Raw genomic sequence first — 21,191 nt, forward strand, 5'->3', positions numbered from 1 at the left:
CACTGTCCACACCCCAACCACACCTCACCTCACAGTAAATGATCATTTCCATTTTAAGCATTTCCAAATGATCATTTTCCATACTGCCAGTATAAATATACACAGTATACTGCCATCACTACAATATACATGTTTTACACACTCCTTTTGTTGTTGACATTTACAGGCTGTGTGCAAAAGGCCACACTCTTCAAATTCATGCCAACTAATATTTTTACGTCTAGTAGATGTCCTACTAGAGCAAATGAAGCTTCAAGACGCTTTGCGCTGGTGTGAACCAATTGGATGAAAAGCTTCAGTGCTTCATGAAGCTTCATCTGCCCATCACTACCGTGTGGAGAGTGTTTGGAGGACCCAGGTGCGGACACAGATGCAGGAGGCAGAACTTTTGCTAAACTCAAAGCAAGCCTTTATTTGGGGCTGATATCTTGCAGGCTAGAATAGTGACATGCAGCTAGAATAACAGGGTGGGTGAATCAGACGACACGACCACGAACACAGGAAGCCTGAGGACTTAAATACACACATGAGGTGATCAGGGGAAGTGGAGACACATGAGGACACAGCTGACTAGAATGAAACATAATGACAACACAGGGGAGAGTAAGACTAAATGCAATGAACAAAGGACACCAGACTCTTTCAAAATAAAACAGGAAACACGGAGACATAGACATTACACAAACTTGACAACAAGAGCCACACAGACATGACACATGACAGGCAGATGCATGAACCACGGAGACTGAGTACAGGGGGAGATGACAAAAGGAATTTAAGAAACAAAGGACTAAACAGCAACCTGGAAATTAGCTAGATGAGCCAAACTGAAACTAGAACACATATGAATGCAAAATAATACATTAAAACCCACATACTGGGTCACACAGTACCGTGACAATGTACAGATGTAAAAAGAAGAAAGCAGATGGTTTACAGCCATTAAAGCTCACACATATCAAACTGAAGCAACAGGTGAAGTGTTGCTCACAGACAGTGAGGATGATCACAGCTAGCAAACTCTGTACCATGTTTGCATGTTCTTAGCCTTTTGCCCCCCAAACACAACAACACAAACTGTATTTTACTGATTGTGTTCTCATGCAACAACAAAGTGCCATTCTGAGTGGATTCCTCTATCCATCGTACCGTGACCATCTCTGACAAACTTTTTTGTGTTGAATGACAGTGTATTCATGTGATAGTGTGTTAATGTTTGAGTTTTGTCAGCTCTCTTTCCTGTGTAATGCTAAATCCTCATTGTGCCTCAGTAATGTAACTTTTAACAGCCCTGAGCCATGAACGAGGAACGAGGAAAAGTTTATTATTAATCTATTATACGAGTAGACTTTGTCACTACACGGTGAATCAACTTAAGAGCCCGGTCGTGAAACAGCTCCACACAAAAGGCGATCTTAGAGCAGTCGTTCTAGTGGTCTAATCAGCCAGGTGATCAGGAACACAGGGAACCTCACAGGTGCGCACAATCAAGGGCAGAACGTGTGATGAGTCCACCAAAGGGCCCGAGGCAAAACACAGATAGCAGGACAGAGAGAGAGAGAGAGCAGGATAACCGAAGCCCCTGACAAATCAGGGTTAACAGTGAGCCAGATGAATGAAAACATAACAACATAATCAAAACTGTAAGACCTTAAAATCAAAATATAAATAATAAACAACATTACAAACTAAAAAGAGAACACCTTATCATAAACAAGAGTCCGAAACTCAAAAGCTAAAGGATTATGACGACATCAGCCTCGGGGCTTGTAAGTTCTTCAGCCAGAGCTGGTGTCATGGTTCAGTCTTTGACCCAGTGTTTTGTGTTCTGGACATATTAATCTATCTATGGTGTTTATCTCAGGTTTATTTTAGGTTCTTTAGTTTCCTTTAGCGTTTCCCTTTCTCGCTTGTCCTGAGTGCCTCGTCTTCATGTGATTTACCCCTCTGTGTCGCTCTGTGTTTTGTCTCTCTTCTCTGTGTCGCTCTGTGTTTTTGTCTCTCTTCTCTGTGTCGCTCTGTGTTTTGTCTCTCTTCTCTGTGTCGCTCTGTGTTTTGTCTCTCTTCTCTGTGTCGCTCTGTGTTTTGTCTCTCTTCTCTGTGTCGCTCTGTGTTTTGTCTCTCTTCTCTGTGTCGCTCTGTGTTTTGTCTCTCTTCTCTGTGTCGCTCTGTGTTTTGTCTCTCTTCTCTGTGTCGCTCTGTGTTTTTGTCTCTCTTCTCTGTGTCGCTCTGTGTTTTTGTCTCTCTTCTCTGTGTCGCTCTGTGTTTTGTCTCTCTTCTCTGTGTCCCTCTGTGTTTTGTCTCTCTTCTCTGTGTCGCTCTGTGCTTTTGTCTCTCTTCTCTGTGTCGCTCTGTGTTTTTGTCTCTCTTCTCTGTGTCGCTCTGTGTTTTTGTCTCTCTTCTCTGTGTCGCTCTGTGTTTTGTCTCTCTTCTCTGTGTCGCTCTGTGTTTTGTCTCTCTTCTCTGTGTCCCTCTGTGTTTTGTCTCTCTTCTCTGTGTCGCTCTGTGTTTTGTCTCTCTTCTCTGTGTCGCTCTGTGCTTTTGTCTCTCTTCTCTGTGTCGCTCTGTGCTTTTGTCTCTCTTCTCTGTGTCGCTCTGTGTTTTTGTCTCTCTTCTCTGTGTCGCTCTGTGTTTTTGTCTCTCTTCTCTGTGTCGCTCTGTGTTTTTTGTCTCTCTTCTCTGTGTCGCTCTGTGCTTTTGTCTCTCTTCTCTGTGTCGCTCTGTGTTTTTGTCTCTCTTCTCTGTGTCGCTCTGTGTTTTTTGTCTGATGTCTGTGTGTGCTGATATTACTTACCTTTGACCTGGCAGATTAGTGTCTGTTAGTGTGAGACTGGCTGCAAGTACTTTGACACAAAAAAGAAGAAAATGTGTCCATTGTAATGAAGTGATTTTAATGTTTGTAACCTTTCACATGGTTTGACTTAAAATAGGGTGACGTAGACGTCGAGGAGGGGAAGAGAGAAGCACAGACAGATTAAGTTGTTGAGTAAGAGAACATCAAATCTAAATCTAAAAACGAAGGGCACTAAATCTTAACTCGGTTAGTAACGACAAGTGGACGGATTTAGAGGAGAGTGGTGGTAGTGGGTGTGACTGAGTGGACATGCCCTGGCAAACACAGCTTGAGTGGAAGCAGGCTCGACATGCGGAGTCTCCATCCAAGCTTTGTACTGCTTACTGGGTAATACTCACAGGATCAGAGACTGACGTTTTAAACAGAGAGCTGGTTCCAAATGGTTATAACCTGTTACTGTAACAAATTCATAATAACATAAGGTTTCCTATTGGCTGTGAGCAATTTATTACTACACTTACACTCGGGAGCTGGAAACACCTGTTTGTTTGTCTGTGTTTGTGTGTGTTTGTGTGTTTGTGTGTTTGTGTGTGTGTGTTTGTTTGTGTGTGCGTGTGTGTGTTTGTGTGTGTGTGTCTATGTGTGTGTGTGTGTGTGTTTGTGTGTGTGTGTTTGTGTGTGTGTGTTTGTGTGTGTGTGTGTTTGTGTGTGTGTTTGTTTGTGTTTGTGTGTGTGTGTTTGTGTGTCTATGTGTTTGTGTTTGTGTGTGTGTGTTTGTGTGTGTGTGTGTGTGTGTGTGTGTGTGTGTGTGTGTGTGTGTGTGTGTGTGTTTGTGTGTGTGTGGGTGTGTGTGTGTGTGCCTGGCTCAGTACTGTTGGCTCAACACACGAGGCAAACCGTGTATTGTGAGCTGAATAGAGCTCAGTGGCTGTACACAGGATTAACATAAGAATAGTGTGTGGGTGCTGGAAGGCCAGCACTTCATTCCTGTCACTCTGCAGCTGACGCGTTCTCACCTCTGCATGCTGCACCTCCACAAAACTGGCTCACCTCTGCTCTTCACCTCTGCCAGTGTTGCTTTATTCTGTGACTGTGCATAATTTTCTTTCCATCAGTCCATCTGGTTCTAATTTTCCTCCTGACAGAGACTGATGACAACATGGAGGATAACCACACTTTCCTGTACTTTGCATATGGCAGTAACCTGCTAAAGGAACGTCTTCAGCTCAAGAATCCCTCTGCGACAGTACACTGTGTAGCCAGGCTCAAGGTATGATGTGCTGTGAAAAAAGGGGAAGCTCTCCCATATGAACACATTTAATTATTCCTTCCTTTTGTCACTTTTCAGGACTATAAACTGGTTTTTGGGAACCACAAAGGCCTTGCTAGTGACCGATGGCATGGAGGTGTTGCCACCATAGAGCACAGCCCTGGAGACGAGGTGTGGGGTGTGGTGTGGAGGATGAACGTGTCTGACCTAGAGTCTCTTGACAGGTAAAGTTGTTTTTTTCTCATAGATTTTATTCAGTGTCCTCCTGGTCAACGTGACGTGTAACATTTGTTTACACACTTAGTCAGGAGAACGTGACATTAGGAGCGTACAGTCCTGTGGAGTTATCGGTGAAGACAAAAGGCCAGGACCTCAACTGTCGCACCTACATAATGAACAGCTGTGTGTATGCTCCACCATCACCACAGTACCTAAAGGTGAGATGCTGACTGTAGTTATGATTGTGAGTGTTTCAGTGTGATGCAGGAGCAGAGAAAAATATTTTTGAAATCACAGAAAGTCCAATTTAAAAAAAAAATGTTCACCATTATACTGATGCATTTTTTTCTCTCTGATGTCAGTAAATCCCATAAAAAATACTAACAACTACAAAGCAAAAACCTTTTTTCATTTTTATTTGTATGTTTAGAAACTAAGATGTTAAAGTTAACTGATTTTTTAAAACAGAAAATTACAGAACACTAAATAAAACAACATGCCATACTTTCAAAATGAACTTGGACAAATGAAAAATATAGGAAATGTCTTTAACGTCTTTGTCAAATATGGTCATATTAGGCATGGAAGGTATTTGTGTGTTTGTGAGACTGGTATATCAGTGGGAGTGTCTAATATTTATGTATTTTGTTTTGAAATTTTAATGATTACAATATACAATATAACTAGATGTGAACTAAAACGAAGAAATGATAAAGCAAATGTTCTGTGGAAACAAAATAAAACTAAACTGATTTGAAAATTTAAAAAAAAAACTAACAAAAGTAAGAATTTAATGGTAAACACAAAGCTAACTGCTAAGCAATTGGAAGAAACGGCTAATGGCTAATCCCTTGTTTAATTTTAATCAGAAGTTTTAAAAAGTGACATTAAATTGATATTCTTTTTCCACATTCATTTGTAAAATCTGTTTTCATGCTCTAGTCACTGTGACTGTGTGACATACTGATTTGTTATTTATAGGATCTCAAGAACAATGCCTCTTTATGGTACACGGTAACAACTTACACTCATTTCACTTACTGTAAGGAAGGTACATTTACTGTTATTTTGGGTCGTTTCATAATTTTATCAGCAGTATTAAAAACATTCACTCAGATGCCAGTTTATGTATATGTAGCTTAAATTAGTGGAGTTTAATATCACACGATATCCGGAAACCGAAATCAGGAAACCTGAGATGTGTTGATACAATTTTATCATAACTGTTAAGACTGTGATTTGTCCTGTTATATTGCCTTATATCAAAAGATAATGCAATTTGAATGCATTGTCCACCCCATTTATATAACTGATAGAAAGACACAATCCCGTTTTCAAAAGAAACTCAACTTATGTGATGCTGATGAGATTTTTTTTTAAAAGCTATAAAGGAGAAAATAAGAACGTTTTCTGACAGCACTAGCATGTCTAAAAAGAAGCTTACTGAGACATGAAGATAATGTGGGACCTATGAAATCTTCAATACCCAACATCCAGATGATGGTGAAACAACTAGTAGCTCAGTGTTACAACATTAAATGGTAAATGGCCTGTATTTATATAGCGCTTTACTAGTCCCTAAGGACCCCAAAGCGCTTTACATGTCCAGTCATCCACCCATTCACACACACATTCACACACAGAGAAAGGAACTGCTATCCCAACTCGAGATCGATGAAGTAAAATACAAATGCTGCAGCAAGGGGGACCAAGGGCTTCAGGTCAGTGGGGAGATATCATCAGCTCCAACCAAGATTGGGTACTAAGCATCTGGTTTGTCAGAAGGAATGTTGAGTGCAAGAGCAGCTTGCCTAAAAGATAGGATTCATGGCAAAGCAGGAAACCTTGACCATCGGTAGGTGGTTAACAAGAGTAAGTGAAGCACCCTCAGAAGTGCTACTAGAAGATTTGAATGCAGCATTACGGACAAACCCTACTGCAACCATCACCTAAACCAACAAGCTGATCTACACCACAGCAGCAGTGCCCTCCATGGAGAAGGAGATCAAGGTAGTAAGGAGGGAACTATCAACTGTCAGAGCTCCAGAAAGGTGTAATGAAGAAGGGGTGCCTAAGAAGTACAGCAAGCTGCCCATACCTGAGACCTTGGAAACTGCCGAGCAAAGACTCACAGCCTTGGCCAGGCGTTTGAAGGGGAATACCAGAGAGATCAAAGGCAGGAGAATAAACCAGATGTTTTCCGCTGAACCATCCAAGGTGTACTCTCAGTGGCAGGGGAACAAAATGAGAACAGCAGCTCTAACATTGGTTGAGATGGAGCAATACTAGAAGAGCATATGGAAGAAGGATGCAACTCATAACAGCAACTCAGGGGCTAGTCAATCTAAGAGCAGACCACAGCAAGCTCCCTGAACAGGGACCAGTAACCATCACAGTGGCAGACATCCAAGAAAGAGTCTCCAATATGAAGACTTGGACAGCACAAGACCCCAAAATGATTCACGCATACTAGAGCAGGGCGATATGACCAAAAATATTTATCACGATACACATTTGAAAATTTGCAATAACGATATAACTGACGATATAATTGACACGAGACAAAATACTTTACAACTCCACAACTTTATTAGTGCAAAAAAACCCATCAATGTATTTTCACTTAAACAAGCAGCTGTTTTTTATGTGCATTAAAGTTATATAAAAATGTAACAGTGCAAATGCAAATTCCTGTCCGACAGTTTAACCAAAAGCCATTTCCAGTGGAGACTGGCCGACATATCCTCAGCATAACCATGTATAACATCCACACAACTTAAAATGAGGTTATACACACACAATACGGTAATATTATGTTGAAGCACAGTACGTATCACTCCGCGAGGCTCCTGCCTACGATAGCCGTAACGCTCCGACAATCCATCAAGCGGTGCGGCTTCGTAGCTTAGCAAAGTCGTACTAAAACATTTGACAGATTTTCGAGCGCCGTGTACATAAAATCAGTTCAAGGTCAGTAAACACAACCAGAGTTCATACACAAGGCACACAGGATTATAAGGGGCCCTGTCGATTTTCAGAAAAATCAAAGGATTGATTTTAAGTGTGCCGTATTTTCCAAAAACACGGTAATAACGACGGCCCGCTAGCATGCTCTACCAAAAATAGTGCTTTGTTGTGTATCTGACGGACGAAAGCTAAACCAGTTCCACACCACTGAAGCTGCAGCATTTTTACAAACCAGTTCTGGTTCATCCGTTTCATTCAATGATCCGCTTTCGTCCTTCTCATTCTCCGTCGCTGCCATGCTTTTTCCGCCATGTGCGTATGAAAACAAAGGCACTACGCATGCACGTTTTCCTCATATTCTATCGCGATATTTCATTTTCTTATCATTGCCCAACATTATACCGGTATTACCGTGAACGGTATGATATGGCCCAGCCCTAACACCTACTGGCTAAAGAAGCTTACTGCACTCCATGAGCGTCTGGCACCAAAAATGAACCAGCTGCTGGCCAATGAGAGACACCCAGAATGGCTAACTGAAGGCCGGACAGTCCTGATCCCCAAGGACCCCCAGAAGGGACTGGTCCCGTCCAATTGCCGGCCAATAACCTGTGCCAGCACCGCATGGAAGTTCCTGTCAAGCATCATAGCGGCTAAGATGAAGAAACGCATGACTCAATACATGAGTGGGGCACATTAGCAAAAATACCAGAGGAATGAAACACCAGCTACTGGTAGACAGAGCAGGCATCCGAGACTGCAAGACCAGGCTGACCAACCTGTGCACTGCCTGGATTGATTACAAGAAGGCCTATGACGCAATGCCCCACAGCTGGATCCTGGAATGCCCAGAACTATACAAGATCAACAGGACCCTGAGAGCCTTCATCAGGAACTCAATGGGGATGTGGCGTACAACACTAGAGGCCAACTTCAAGCCCATAGCATGAGTCACCATCAAGTGTGGGATCTACCAAGGAGATGCTCTGTCCCCACTGCTGTTCTGCATAGGCCTGAACATCCTCAGTGAGATCATCAACAAGACTGGCTACGGATACCGACTACGGAATGGAGCAATTGTCAGCCACCTCCTGTACATGGATGACATCAAGCTGTATACCAAGAGTGAACGAGACAACAATTCACTGATCCACTCCACTAGGATCTAAAGCAATGACATCAGAATGTCATTCGGACTGGAGAAATGTAGTTGAATGGTAACAAAGAGAGGGACGGTAGTCCGAACTGGGGCGATTGCACTACCAGAAGGCAACATTGCAGACAACAAGGACAGCTACAGGTACCTGGCAATCCCACAGGCCTGACCGTCAGACCCTGCTGAGGGTCAGGCAAGTCTGGAGGAGTGAGATGAATAGGAAGAACAACATGCAGGCAATCAATACCTATATCCTGCTGGTGATCAGGTACCTTGCTAAGTTGGCCAAAGGAGGTGATAGAAGCCACTGACATCAAGACAAGGAAGTTTCCTTATCAGGCATGGAGCGTTCTACCCTAAATCCACCACCCTGAGGCTGTACGCTAAGCAAAAGAAAGGAGGCCGAGGACTGGTGAGTGTCAGAACCACTGTCCAGGATGAGACAACGAACATCCATGAGTACATCAGGAAGATGGCCACAACTGTGTGTGCTTAGTGAATACATCAGGCAGCAGGAACCAGAGAAAGAGGAGCAAGAGGAGGAAGTATCATGGAAGGAAGGGCCCCTGCACGGTATGTACCACCGGCAGATAAAGGAGGTGGCTGACAGAAATCCTACCAGTGGCTGGACAAAGCTGGACTGAAAGACAGCACAGAGGCACTAATCATGGCAGCACAGGAACAAGCTCTGAGCACAAGATCCATAGAGGCTGGGGTCTATCACACCAGGCAAGACCCCAGGTGCAGGCTGTGTAAAGATGCCCCTGAGACAATCCAGCACATAACAGCAGGGTGCAAGATGCTAGCAGGCAGGGCATACATGGAACACCATTAACCAAGTGGCCGGCATAGTGTACAGGAACATCTGTGCCGAGTATAACCTGGAAGACCCGAGGTCAAAATGGGAGACGCCCCCTAGGGTGGTGGAGAATGACCGAGCTAAGATCCTGTGGGACTTCCAGATACAAACGGACAAAATGGTGGTGGCTAACCAACCGGACATAGTGGTGGTAGACAAGCAGAAGAAGACGGCCGTAGTGATCGATGCAGCTATACCGAATGATAGCGATATCAGGAAAAAAGACAAAAAAAATTGAGAAATATTAAAGACCGAGAGAAGAAGAAGAAGACATGGCAGGTGAAGGCAAAGTGGTCCCAGTGGTAATCAGAGAACTCGGTGCAGTAATTCCCAAGCTAGGCGAGTGACTAGGGGGCTAGCTGTTGTTCCTAGGAACAACAGTTATGATTTCTGTCCAGAACAACAAATTGCACAGGACCCGAGTGTGAAGGATAAAGACAGCCCAGAGGGGCAAGAGGGAATTATACGTCACGCTTTTTTATGAAAGGTTCTTCATCCTCCAAAATGATCATTAAGCTGAATCAGCAACTTAGCAACAATGAAAAGTTTACTGTATATATAAGTCCTAGCTAAACATATTTAGTATCAGCTATCCACACACTTATTCTTTCTTGTATGTTTATTGCTTTAATCATTAAAAACGAGGTGGTTCTAGGATTTAAAGTCATGTTCTTAACCCTTTAAAACCGGTCGGAGCGGGCACGCTCTGTTTTGCATAAGTATTTTTAAATCCCGGTAGCACTGCAACCACGTAAGCTAGCGCAATAATTTTTTTTGCATATGAAACCGGAGGAGTTGTACTTACATCTTATGCCATCAGCTTGTCCTCGGTCACAGTTTCCTTCCACATATAGCTTTGCAAAAACTGCATAAAAAGCACTTGCAGCAACAAAAACATAATATTCCAGAAACACGCTTTGCCGATCCGATCAGCTGTTCGTAACACTTCCTACATTGGAATAGACGTCAGAGCGAACTTTCGCATGTCCGCCTTTACCTGCCCGAAACCGGAAGTGGCGTCATTTTCGCGGAAATGTAGTTTTTTTACCATCAGGGCCTTATGAGCCTATACTGGTGTTTTTAAAAGTTATCTTTGACTTTATGACTTTCTGTGTCATTTCTGCGATGCTTAGAACTCATATTGCACCGCTGGAAATAGTTTATTTTGATGCATATGCTGCTTTTTTGCAAATTTGCACTATAATATTTATTTTCATTTTTCCTGCAATATATAAAAATTGGTGTATTTCAAAAATAAAACTATGAAGACACTTAAAATAAATTTCCTGTGGTGGGAAACTATTTTGTGCAACTTTTTTGTATTTACAGTTTTGAGGGATAAGCCTCTTAAACTTCTCTAACTAGAAATATATGTTAAAAAAACAAAAACGATTTTCAATTTTTTTGTAGTTTATTGCACTTTTTTGCAATTTATGTAATTACTATGCACTTAATGCATACATATTATTAAGATTTGGGCTATAATGGTTGTATTGATGTATAGCAACTTGAAATGCTCCCAAAAATGGCTCCACAGCATGTAAAAATATAATATAAGCTCTGGTGGACTTGGTTCTATGGTAGGTCTTAAAGGGTTAATGACTATTTGACTAGTAAACCTTTATTTCAACACGTCTCACTTAAAAATATATATTTAAACAAAGCCAGCGTTGTAAAACTCAACCACATACAGAATTTACAATGAATTACTTTCAGGTTATATATTTACTTGTATCCATTTCTCTCTCTGTGGTTCATCTGGAAAAGGGATTCGTTTGCTACCCCCACTCATCACCTGACTATGTGAAACAATTAGGACACACATTGCTTTGCTATGTTTTACAGATCTCACAGCTTGTGAGCTAAAATGCTAGACTGTTCCTCAGCACATACGAGCGCTCCAAACATGCCTAACAGCATGCCTTTGTTTTGATACCTTTGTCTTCTACAGTGTGTCACCTACATTGTTCCCTCTGTTCTGCTTGTTCTTGTATCTGTTGAACTACAGGGCATTCTCAAATTTACTGTCATCTTTGAATTCTAACACACTGGTGGTAATACTAAAACAATGATCCAAGTGAACAGAAACTCCTTCTGGAATATCCTTACCTGGATTACTGAGCATGCATCACCACACTGACTCGTGAAGTCAACAACATCACTTATCTCTTTGCAAAGTTCTGCTGGGAAACCTTAGTTCAAGGCAGATTCAACTTAATTAAACACTGCAGATCATACCCTAATTTATTTATGAAACAGCTGGGAAAAATATGTTTAAAAAATACATTTAACAAAGCATTTTTTTGTTTCTTTGATAAAAAGCTTGACATATACTCAGTCATGTTGTTAGGTACACCTTGCCAGTACTTGTTTGGACCCCCTTTTCTGTTTATACAAGCGTCAACTCACTGTGATGTAGATTCAAAAATGTGCTGGAAACGTTCTTTCACATTACTCAGAGTGTTTATCGACTGCAGATCCATGATACAAATATCCCACTCTACTTAAGAAACCGAAACAACTGTGTTCAAAGAGGAAGCCAGAAACAGTGCATGCCTTTGCAACACTAGCAGCCTGAACTGATGATACGAGGCCTAATTGTGACCCTCCTGTTTTTTTCCAGTATTATTTTGTCCAGTTTTGGTGAGCAGTGTTGGGAAGGTTACTTTTAAATGTATTCCACTACAGATTAGAGATTACAGGCCCCAAAATGTATTTTGTAATGTATTCCGTTACGTTACTCAACGAGAGTAACGTATTCTGAATACTTTGGATTACTTAATTTATTATCATGCTTTTTACAACTACATGAATGTGATTTATTACTATTACGAGGTTACTCTCCATACCAATACCAACTAGATGTTTAAATCTTAATATAAATGAGTAACAGTAGGTGGACATTAGGTAAGGCTGCACTTTTTGCAGCGATTTCGTATAGAAAACTATTCCGCGCATATATAAAACAGGTCCGCGGCTCCGAACCGTAGTAAAGGGACCTCTGGCTAATACGTCGGGTTCGTGTCGGGCTCGTAGCTGAAAACTAGCTTTACTTTGTTGTCTGGGTCAACTTTGCTAGCGAGAGACGGAGAGAGGCGTTGAAAGGCTGCTCCAACGGAGCTTAATGTTTCAGAGGAAAACACGAACACAGTGTACAGTCGAGTCTTAATAGCTTACTTACAACTGGACTACACTGCCCATGAGGCTGCATTCATTAGGGCTACGCCTGTAACACTCTGCCTATTGCCTTCATGTTAAATAATTTTTGAACAATAATTTTTAAAAATATTTCTTCACGTCATTATGCGGGTCGCAAGTAGGGGTGACATGTGCCGCGAGATTGAGACACAGACATTAGAGCCTCTTAATGTGTGTTCTGTTTGGGTTTCCAACAGCGTGGAATTATCAGAAAAGAGAGCATAGCCGAACATATGAAACAGGAAAATACCGCCGTGCAATCCGTTAATTTCAACTGTAACGGAATACAGTTACTCATATTTTGTATTTTAAATACGTAACGCTGGTACATGTACTCCGTTACTCCCCAACACTGTCGGTGAGCTTGTCCAAGTTGCAGCCTCAGTTGTATTTACCTGAACAGCAGCTGGTGTGATGTTTTGCCGCTGTAGCCCATCTGCTTAAGGTTCAACGTTTTGTAGGTTCAAAGATGCTAATCTGAATACCTTGGGGAGAAACGTGATAGATTCTAAGGCCCTGAGACTGACAGGGACCCTAGAAAACATTAAAACAGTCAAATAGTGCATTTTGTTTCCTTTCCTTTTATTTTCGTTTTTTTTAATGTAAATTATTAACCTGTCATCTGAAAAAAAAAAAAACATGAAAACTGAGACAGCTGGAAATTAAACTCATAGCGAAGTCCACATGAAAGAAACTTCTTGACCTTCGTAATATGTATTAGCTTATCTTATTTCTATCAGAACACAACATGTTTGTGTTATTTTAGCCAACATGTACATATGTATACTAAATCACTTGTCTGTCGACCTGCTTACAGGCCAAACAGATCAAACCTCTGGCTCACGCTAAGCTGTCTCACTCCCATCTTCCTGACACTGAACCAGCCCACTGATATTTGAAGAAGTGTGTACTGCTCTGCTTATATTTTGCACTCTGCATGTAATTTTTGCAGGTGTTGAGAGCTTTCAGTAAGCTAAATTTATTTAAAGCCTATTTGAGTTTCACTAGGACTCAGAACAGAGACGTATTGTAGTTGGCTATAATTCATTTCCAATGGCTTATTTAAGTTATATTTGCCAATACTTAATATTATAAATAAAAGAGTAAAGTAAAAAAAAATGTATTCAATTTTATAAATACAATTTTTAAATTTACTTCCATCTAAAAAGTTCAGATGCATTTCATTTGTGTGTGGTGTAAAGTACCAATCAATGTTAGTAAAAATAGAAAATATAATAGTGTTATGAAAAGAATATTAAAATGCAACGATGGCCTGCACACATCTCGTCAGTCTTTCACACAATCAAAAACATCTCTTTAGGTTAAATATTGATTCATGCACAGTATTTTTAGGCGTAGCGTGGTTTGCAATATTAACGTGTTGGGCCCTAAAGTGACATTTTTTATTTCACAGGGCCACGGCTGTAATAAGTGGTTGTTTGAGTTACTGGTGCCTTCTGATCAGCTCAACCCAATTTGCCCATTCTCCTCTGACCTCTGGCATCAATAAAGCATTTTACACCTAGAACTACCACTCCCAGGATATCTTCTCTTTTTTGGTCCATTCTTGTGAACGGTGCAGATGGTTGTTAGTGGTGTGCGGATTGATATTGAAATATCGATTCTTCCAATACAAGTAATTTATGTTCTAGAATCGATTCTCATATTAAAATATTGATATTTTAGTACTTTGGGGTAAATTTGTAGATTTTCATTAACAGGAACACAGTGGAAAGAAACTATTTCATTCAGATCGTCTAAATTGGAAGGAACTACTTCCTCTTATGCCTTTCATAGTCATATGCGAATGTGTCGCAGCCCCTTGGCGTGTGCACTCACAACAATGGCTGAGCGTAAACGGAGTCATGTGTGGAGGTCTTTTACCTCCACAAACAGCCAAGACGCGGTTTGCGATACATGTGGCAAGACCATTAACCTCGTCAAACACCTCAGACTAAATCACATCACAGAATATGATGAGCTTATGTTGAGGTGACATGACAGGTGCTGCTAGGGCGAGACAGACGCCTCTGGCGGAGTCCTTTAGTGCTGCAGGCAACATGTTCAACTAGCACACAACTTCAGGATTTTTATTTCTTTACGATAATTCTGAATTATTAAGCAATAACAACAAGTAGTCTGATGTTGTCTAATCATTATGAAGCCCTGTTATTACAATTTCATAATACAATTATATACTGTATTATGAAATACAATGACACATTAAATTTTTGTACAGAATTTTACTTGGTATTGGATCGGAAAGGAAATCAGTGGTATTGCACATCACTAATGGTTGTGCTGACAAATTCCAGTAGATTAGCCATCTCTGGAAAACTCCAGCCCGTCCAAACAACCATGACATAGTCAAACTTCCTTAAATCACCTTTCTTTCTCATTCAAATGCGTGGTTAGAACTTCATAAGATTGTGTTGACATTGAGATTGTGTCCGTGTGCCTGTGATTAGCTGATTAGATATTTGTGTTACAAACAGGTCAATGGGTATACCTAAAAATTCCAAAAGTTATAGGAAGCTCACTCTTGCTTTATTACACTGAAGACAGTTGACAACTGACATTTGTGGCTGCTGTCATGGTTATAACAAATATATTCTCATCAATGACTGCAGGTGATTGTAATGGGAGCAGAACAGAACGGCTTGCCAAAAGACTACCAGGAGAAACTTCGAGCAATCAAGACCAACATGTATGAGGGTCCCCTACCCATGATGGCTGAACTGGAGCGAGCCAGACGAAGAGCCAAAGAAAAGGTCAACCATCGTCCTAATGATGCCTGATTATCCAATGTAAACCAGGTCCACTTTTTACCTTAGCAAATACTTTATTGATTATAACACTGTATTTAAGCATGTTGTGCCTTAATTAGCTGCTTCACCTAATGGTTAACCTTAATTATAGGAGCATAGTTTATGATTCTACTATGCTCCATTGTCAGCCACAGGTACAATAGAATATTAATGACTTTGTCGTCTAATTTGGATTTAATGAAAACTTACAATATTCCTTAAGAAACAATATTACATTTATTTATTTTATGTAAACAGTTTTACCTTCATGTGTTATGGTGAAGATATATTTCAGTACAAAAAGTCCAGAGACTAAGGAATAATTCTATAGTTGGAGAAGTGTTTAAGAAAATGGATGGATGACAGTCGGTCTTCAAAAGGATACATATGGAATTACACAGAAACTTTCGTCTCATATTTCACATTCTTCATACTCAGTGAGATAGATGTTGGTGTTGTGGGAAACATTGTGCCAGGTGCTGCCTGAGATTGTGTGTAGATATCCGACAGTGTTACCAGGAAAGCTGCCTTTCTGACATTATATTGAGATGTGTTATTATCAAATTATTTTTGAAGCATTTGACCACAATCTTTTCTACCAAATATATTCTATATATAAAAGAAAAGGAAAGAACTTTGAGTAAAGTGTATGTTTAGTACATATTTTATCTCTCATGGTATTTATATATTTCTTACTATAGAATAAAGGATGAAGGAAAAATTATTTATAAAAAATGCATGAAAATTGATTTTTTTAAATGAACTCTTTTATGAGTAAATTATAGTGCAAAACAATTACACACACACACACGCACATGCACACAGAAACTAGAGCTGCAGAAAGGTGCAACAAAGAAGGTGCCTAAGAAGTACAGCAAGCTGCCCATACCTGAGATGCCGGAAACTGCCAAGCAAAGACTCAAAGCCTTGGCCAGCTGTTTGAAGAGGTACACAAGAGAGATCGAAGGCAGGAGAATAAACCAGCTGTTCTCCAGAACCAGTCAAGGTGTACTCTCAGTAGCAGGGGAACAATATGAGAACAGCACCACCAAGGCTGGAGGCAGAACAATACTGGAAGAGAATATGGGAGAAGCATGCAACCCATAACAGCATTGCTCAGTGGCTAGTGGATCTGAGGGCAGACCACAGCAAGCTCCCTGAACAGGGACCAGTAACCATCACAGTAGAAGACAATAAAGGGTCTCCAGTATGAAGAGTTGGACAGCACCAGGCCCCAACATGATTCATGCCTACTGGCTGAATAAGATGACTGCACTCCATGAGCATCTAGCAGCACAACTGAACCAGCTGCTAGTTGACGAGGGACACCTGGAATGGCTAACTGAAGGTCAGAGCGTCCTGATCCTCAAGGACCCCCAGAAGGGACCAGTCCCATCCAACTACTGGCCAATAACCTGCCTCAGCACCACGTGGAAGCTCCTGTCAGGCATCATAGCGGCTAAGATGAACAGGCACATGGGTCAATACATGAGTGGGGCACAGAAAAGGATGGGCAAGAATACCAGAGGCGCAAAACACCAGCTACTGGCAGACTGAGCAGTCAGCCCAGACTGCAAGACCAGGCTGACCAACCTGTGCACTGCCTGGATTGATTGACTCAATGTGCCACACATGGATCCTGGAATGCCTAGAAATATACAAGATCAACAGGACCCTAAGAGCCTTCATCAGGAACTCAATGGGGATGTGGCGTACAACAATAGAGACCCAAAACTTCAAGCCCATAGCATGAGTCACCATCAAGTGTGGGATCTATCAAGGAGATGCTCTGTCCCCACTGCTGTTCTGCATAGGCCTGAACCCCCTCAGTGAGATAATTAACAAGAGTCCCTAGTCCAGGACTTCTTAGACCAGGAAACTCCTTACCATGCATGGAGGGTTTCACCCCAAGTCCAGCACCCTGAGGCTGTATGCTAAGCGGAAGGAAGGAGGCCGAGGACTAGTGAGCATCAGCACCACAGTCCAGGATGAGGCAGGGAACATCCATGAATACATCAGGAAGATCAACCCAACCAAACGTGTGCTCAGTGAATACCTCAGGCAGCAGAAACCCAAGAAAGAGGAGCAAGAGGAGGAAGTATCATGGAAGGAAGGGCCCCTGCACGGTATGTACCACCGGCAGATAAAGGAGGTGGCTGACAGAAATCCTACCAGTGGCTGGACAAAGCTGGACTGAAAGACAGCACAGAGGCACTAATCATGGCAGCACAGGAACAAGCTCTGAGCACAAGATCCATAGAGGCTGGGGTCTATCACACCAGGCAAGACCCCAGGTGCAGGCTGTGTAAAGATGCCCCTGAGACAATCCAGCACATAACAGCAGGGTGCAAGATGCTAGCAGGCAGGGCATACATGGAAAGCCATAACCAAGTGGCCAGCATAGTGTACAGGAACATCTGTGCCAAGTATAACCTGGAAGTCCCGAGCTCAAAATGGGAGACGCCCCAAAAGGAGGCGGATAATGACCGAGCTAAGATCCTGTGGGATTTCCAGATACAGACGGACAAAAAAGTGATGGCTAACCAACCGGACATAGTGGTGGTAGACAAACAGAATGTCAGGGTTGGACGGTTCCCCGACCGGTCGACCTGCCTGTGTTTGTGTGTGTTTTCCTCTCTCTTTCCTTTTTCTCTCCGGCTCCGTGGCGATTGTTTACGGAGGTCACATGGCAATGAGTGACCTCCGACCCGGGTGTGCTACCGCTCTGGAGCCGCCAGACCTGCAACTGATCCAGCCAACATCTGCCTTTAATCATCCACCATCTTAGGCAGAGCTGTTTAATGGTGTGGCCGAACGACAGTCAGCGCTGGAGTATTGCACTAAGCCTGGTAGTATTCTCAGACCGTTTGCGTAGTTAAGTGTTGCCTGCCAGATGAGTGATTAACTGTTTGCTGTTCTGTGTGCAACTAGGAACAGGGATGGAGGAGAATCACAAGCATGGGAGTCTACCTGGAGGAGGAAGGAAAATTCACTGCGACGCACTGTTTGAGCACGGGAAGGGGGACACAACTGACTACTTTGCACATTGAACTGTTGTTAACCTTTTACCACTGTAAATAAACGTACTGCCTTGTATTCAGAGCTCCATGCCTGGTTCCTCTCTTTCTCCAACCATGAAGAAGACGGCCGTAGTGATAGATGTAGCGGTTCTGAATGACAGCAACATCAGGAAGAAGGAACACCAGAAACCTGAGAAATACCAAGGGCTCAGAGAAGAGTTGGAGAACATGTGGAGGGTGAAGGTAACAGTGGTCCCGGTGGTAATCAGAGCACTATGTGCTCAGCAGATCCCAGGAACAACATTGGAGATCTCTGTCCAGAAGAGCGCAGACCTGGGAACTAAGATACTGTGCAGGACTCTCAAGCTCCCAGGCCTCTGGTAGAGGACCCCAGCTTGGAGGATAGAACGCCTGCAGGGGTGGGAGGGGAATTTTATATATTTTATATATTTTCCAAACATGGTTTTCACATTTTCAGTTATTCCTTACAAATTTTTAGTATTCCTATGTGGATGCAGCCTTAGCTCATGGGAGGAGTTCATTAAGGTCATGGAAGAAGCCTTTTGGTCAGCCTCGAGGCAATTCCAGCAAACCATCAGGCTCTCAGTGTGGGTTGCTGACTTCAACCAAGGATATAGTTGGTTGGTGTTAAGACTACTTTTCTCAGTCCCACTGACATGCCTTCTATTGAAGAAAAATAGTCTGGGGACGAGACAGACAACTTCCGGATCAATGGGTCCAAGGTGAGTAAGGAAGTTAAATAACTCCTTAGTGGTAGGGCCCCAGGTGATTTGCCTTGAGTTACTATAGGTATATCTTGGTTGACACACCTCTGCAACATCACTTGGAGATCCAGGGCAGTCCCTCTGGATTTGCAGACAGGGGTTGTGGTTACTTGTGTGATTCAATTACAGTGGCATCACACTACTCAGCCTCCCTAGGAAGAAAAGTCTATGCCAGGGTACTGGAGACAAGAGTTTGTCCATTATTCGAACCTCAGATTCAGTGATTGTCATCCTGGTCATAGACTGCTAAACCAGATCTTTATCCTAATGAGGAAATTCAAGTTTGAATGGGGATTACAGTCTACATGTGTTTTATGGGATTTGACCGCATCCCTCGAGACATTGTATGGAAGGTGCTTTGGGAGTATGGGGCATCTAGCTCATTATTAAAGGCCATTTGGTCCTTGTGCAACTGCAGCAAGAGCTTGGTCTGTCTTGCTGACAATAGACTCATTCCCAGCAGGTGTTGGGATTATGATTATGTTCATAATTTTTTAAACAAAATTTCTAGGCAGTCTTAAGTAGCAAAAGGCCTCCCCTCTGGTTGTCTCAGGATCTCATCTCTATTTTTTTGTGGTTCTGTTGGCTTCATCAGGTGGTGGCATCCAGCTTGTACAGCAACAGTTTGCGGCCCAATGTGAAGCAATGGGAATACCAGTTAGCACTTTCAAGTCTGGGGCTTGAAAGTTCTTAGCAAGAATAGATTGGAGAGCCTTCTTGGGGTTAGGGACAAGTTGTTGCCCCAAATGGAGGAATTCAAGTATCTGGGGGTCAAAAGTGAAGAGAAAGGAGAGCGGGGGAGTGACAAATGGATTGGAGCCATGTCTGCAGTGATGCATATGCTTTACTGGTCTCTTGTGGTAAAGAGAGATCTGAATATAAATATGCTATGGTGTTGATTTACTAGTTGATAATGACGTCTACTGCCTGGCCATCCTGGCCCAACCCTCAGGGCTGGGTTTGCCATTCCCCACCTGCCGTGGCCACCTGCAAGCCATCAAACAGCAAACAGCTGTCCAGTACTTAAGATGTGCGTTGGCTTCCACACTCTGCTAGACCATCCACTACCCCATGATGGTAACTTGGCTCTTGCACACTTAAATCTTAGAAATTTTCTTTCGTATAACCTGTCTCCTTGTGTTTTTCTTTACCTCTGACCAGAATCATTACCCACCACACCTGCAGCTGATTCTCGTGTTCTGGATTCATCTCTCCTCTCACCTGAAAAAGCTCATGGACTAGCTACTCCGACAGCGTTCACAGAAATTCCCTCTGCCTGCCTGCCCCCACTCACCTCTGGATCATGCAAATTGGCTGGATTGCCTCACTCTCACCCTGTTGGACACTCACACCATTTCCTCCCTCCCTCCGGACCCCAGTCTCTCATCTAACCAGTAACCTGTAATTTCTTCATTCTAATCATTACCTGGCAATTCCTCCTACTCCCTCACTAATCCCTCTCTCCCTTTGCTTCTAGTGACTGCAACATCTAAGACCCTCACCTCTGTCTCCTACCCCCCAAAGTTCTCCTTCTTTTTTCCTTGTGATTAAATAAACTTAAGTTCACTGTATCTCACTAGTCAATTGAGTTTGCTTTTGGGTTCAGCCCTCGTACCAGCCTAGTGGCCCCTGACAGATAAACATGCCTACCCTCGCCTGGTTAGTGACCTAAAGTATGCGATTGCAAATACAAGCGGTGAACATTTTGTTGTCTCCAGAATGTGGCTCAGTTCTCCTTTAGATATAGTTTGAGAAATTCAGTCATTTAGGAGGGAACTAGACTAAAGCTGCTACTCCTCCACATTAAACTGAACCAATTGAGGTGGTCTGGGCATCTGACTAGGATACCTCCTGGCCACCTCCTGAGCGAGGTGTTCTGGGCATACTGCAAAGCTATAGGGTATTGAAGTATGGCACTGTGAACCCCTTGAGCCTGCTGTACCGCCCCTCCCTTGAAGTTGAGCCATGGACCACACCGCCACCACAGACACCTTTCTTTGATCACAAGTGCCATAGCTGTGTGCAGGCAGGCAGGATGATAGACCCAAACGCAGGCCTCGTGGAGACAAACGTGAACTCAAAAACCTCAGCTTTATTTGTTGGCAATTACTAAACA

General features: G+C 42.6%; 1 protein-coding gene across 2 annotated transcripts; it reads left to right on the forward strand.

Annotated features, from left to right (window-relative positions):
- The first annotated feature begins 3,738 nt into the window (after positions 1-3,738).
- Positions 3,739-21,051, forward strand: ggctb (gamma-glutamylcyclotransferase b). 2 transcript variants are annotated; one of them, XR_014801697.1, is made up of 5 exons: positions 3,739-4,064; positions 4,143-4,288; positions 4,369-4,501; positions 15,094-18,119; positions 18,202-19,686. XR_014801697.1 is itself a non-coding variant. In XM_084944549.1 (5 exons), exons 1-5 carry the CDS (start codon positions 3,954-3,956, stop codon positions 19,767-19,769), a joined length of 630 nt encoding a protein of 209 aa, XP_084800675.1. In that variant the 5' UTR covers positions 3,739-3,953; the 3' UTR covers positions 19,770-21,051. The 2 variants fall into 2 exon arrangements, 1 of the variants encoding a protein (XP_084800675.1); XM_084944549.1 differs by having other exon boundaries at positions 15,094-15,234; positions 19,671-21,051.
- The last annotated feature ends 140 nt before the right edge of the window (positions 21,052-21,191 follow it).

This window comes from Perissodus microlepis, chromosome 11, assembly GCF_051167445.1.
Source record: "Perissodus microlepis isolate ML-2025 ecotype Zambia chromosome 11, ASM5116744v1, whole genome shotgun sequence".
NCBI classification, from domain to species: domain Eukaryota; kingdom Metazoa; phylum Chordata; class Actinopteri; order Cichliformes; family Cichlidae; genus Perissodus; species Perissodus microlepis.

Coding starts and splice junctions, on each gene's coding strand:
- ggctb (XM_084944549.1), top strand. CDS start 3,954: ATGGAGGATAACCACACTTTCCTGTACTTTGCATATGGCAGTAACCTG. Junction 4,065..4,142: donor ACTGTGTAGCCAGGCTCAAG/GTATGATGTGCT, acceptor GTCACTTTTCAG/GACTATAAACTGGTTTTTGG. Junction 4,289..4,368: donor GACCTAGAGTCTCTTGACAG/GTAAAGTTGTTT, acceptor TTACACACTTAG/TCAGGAGAACGTGACATTAG.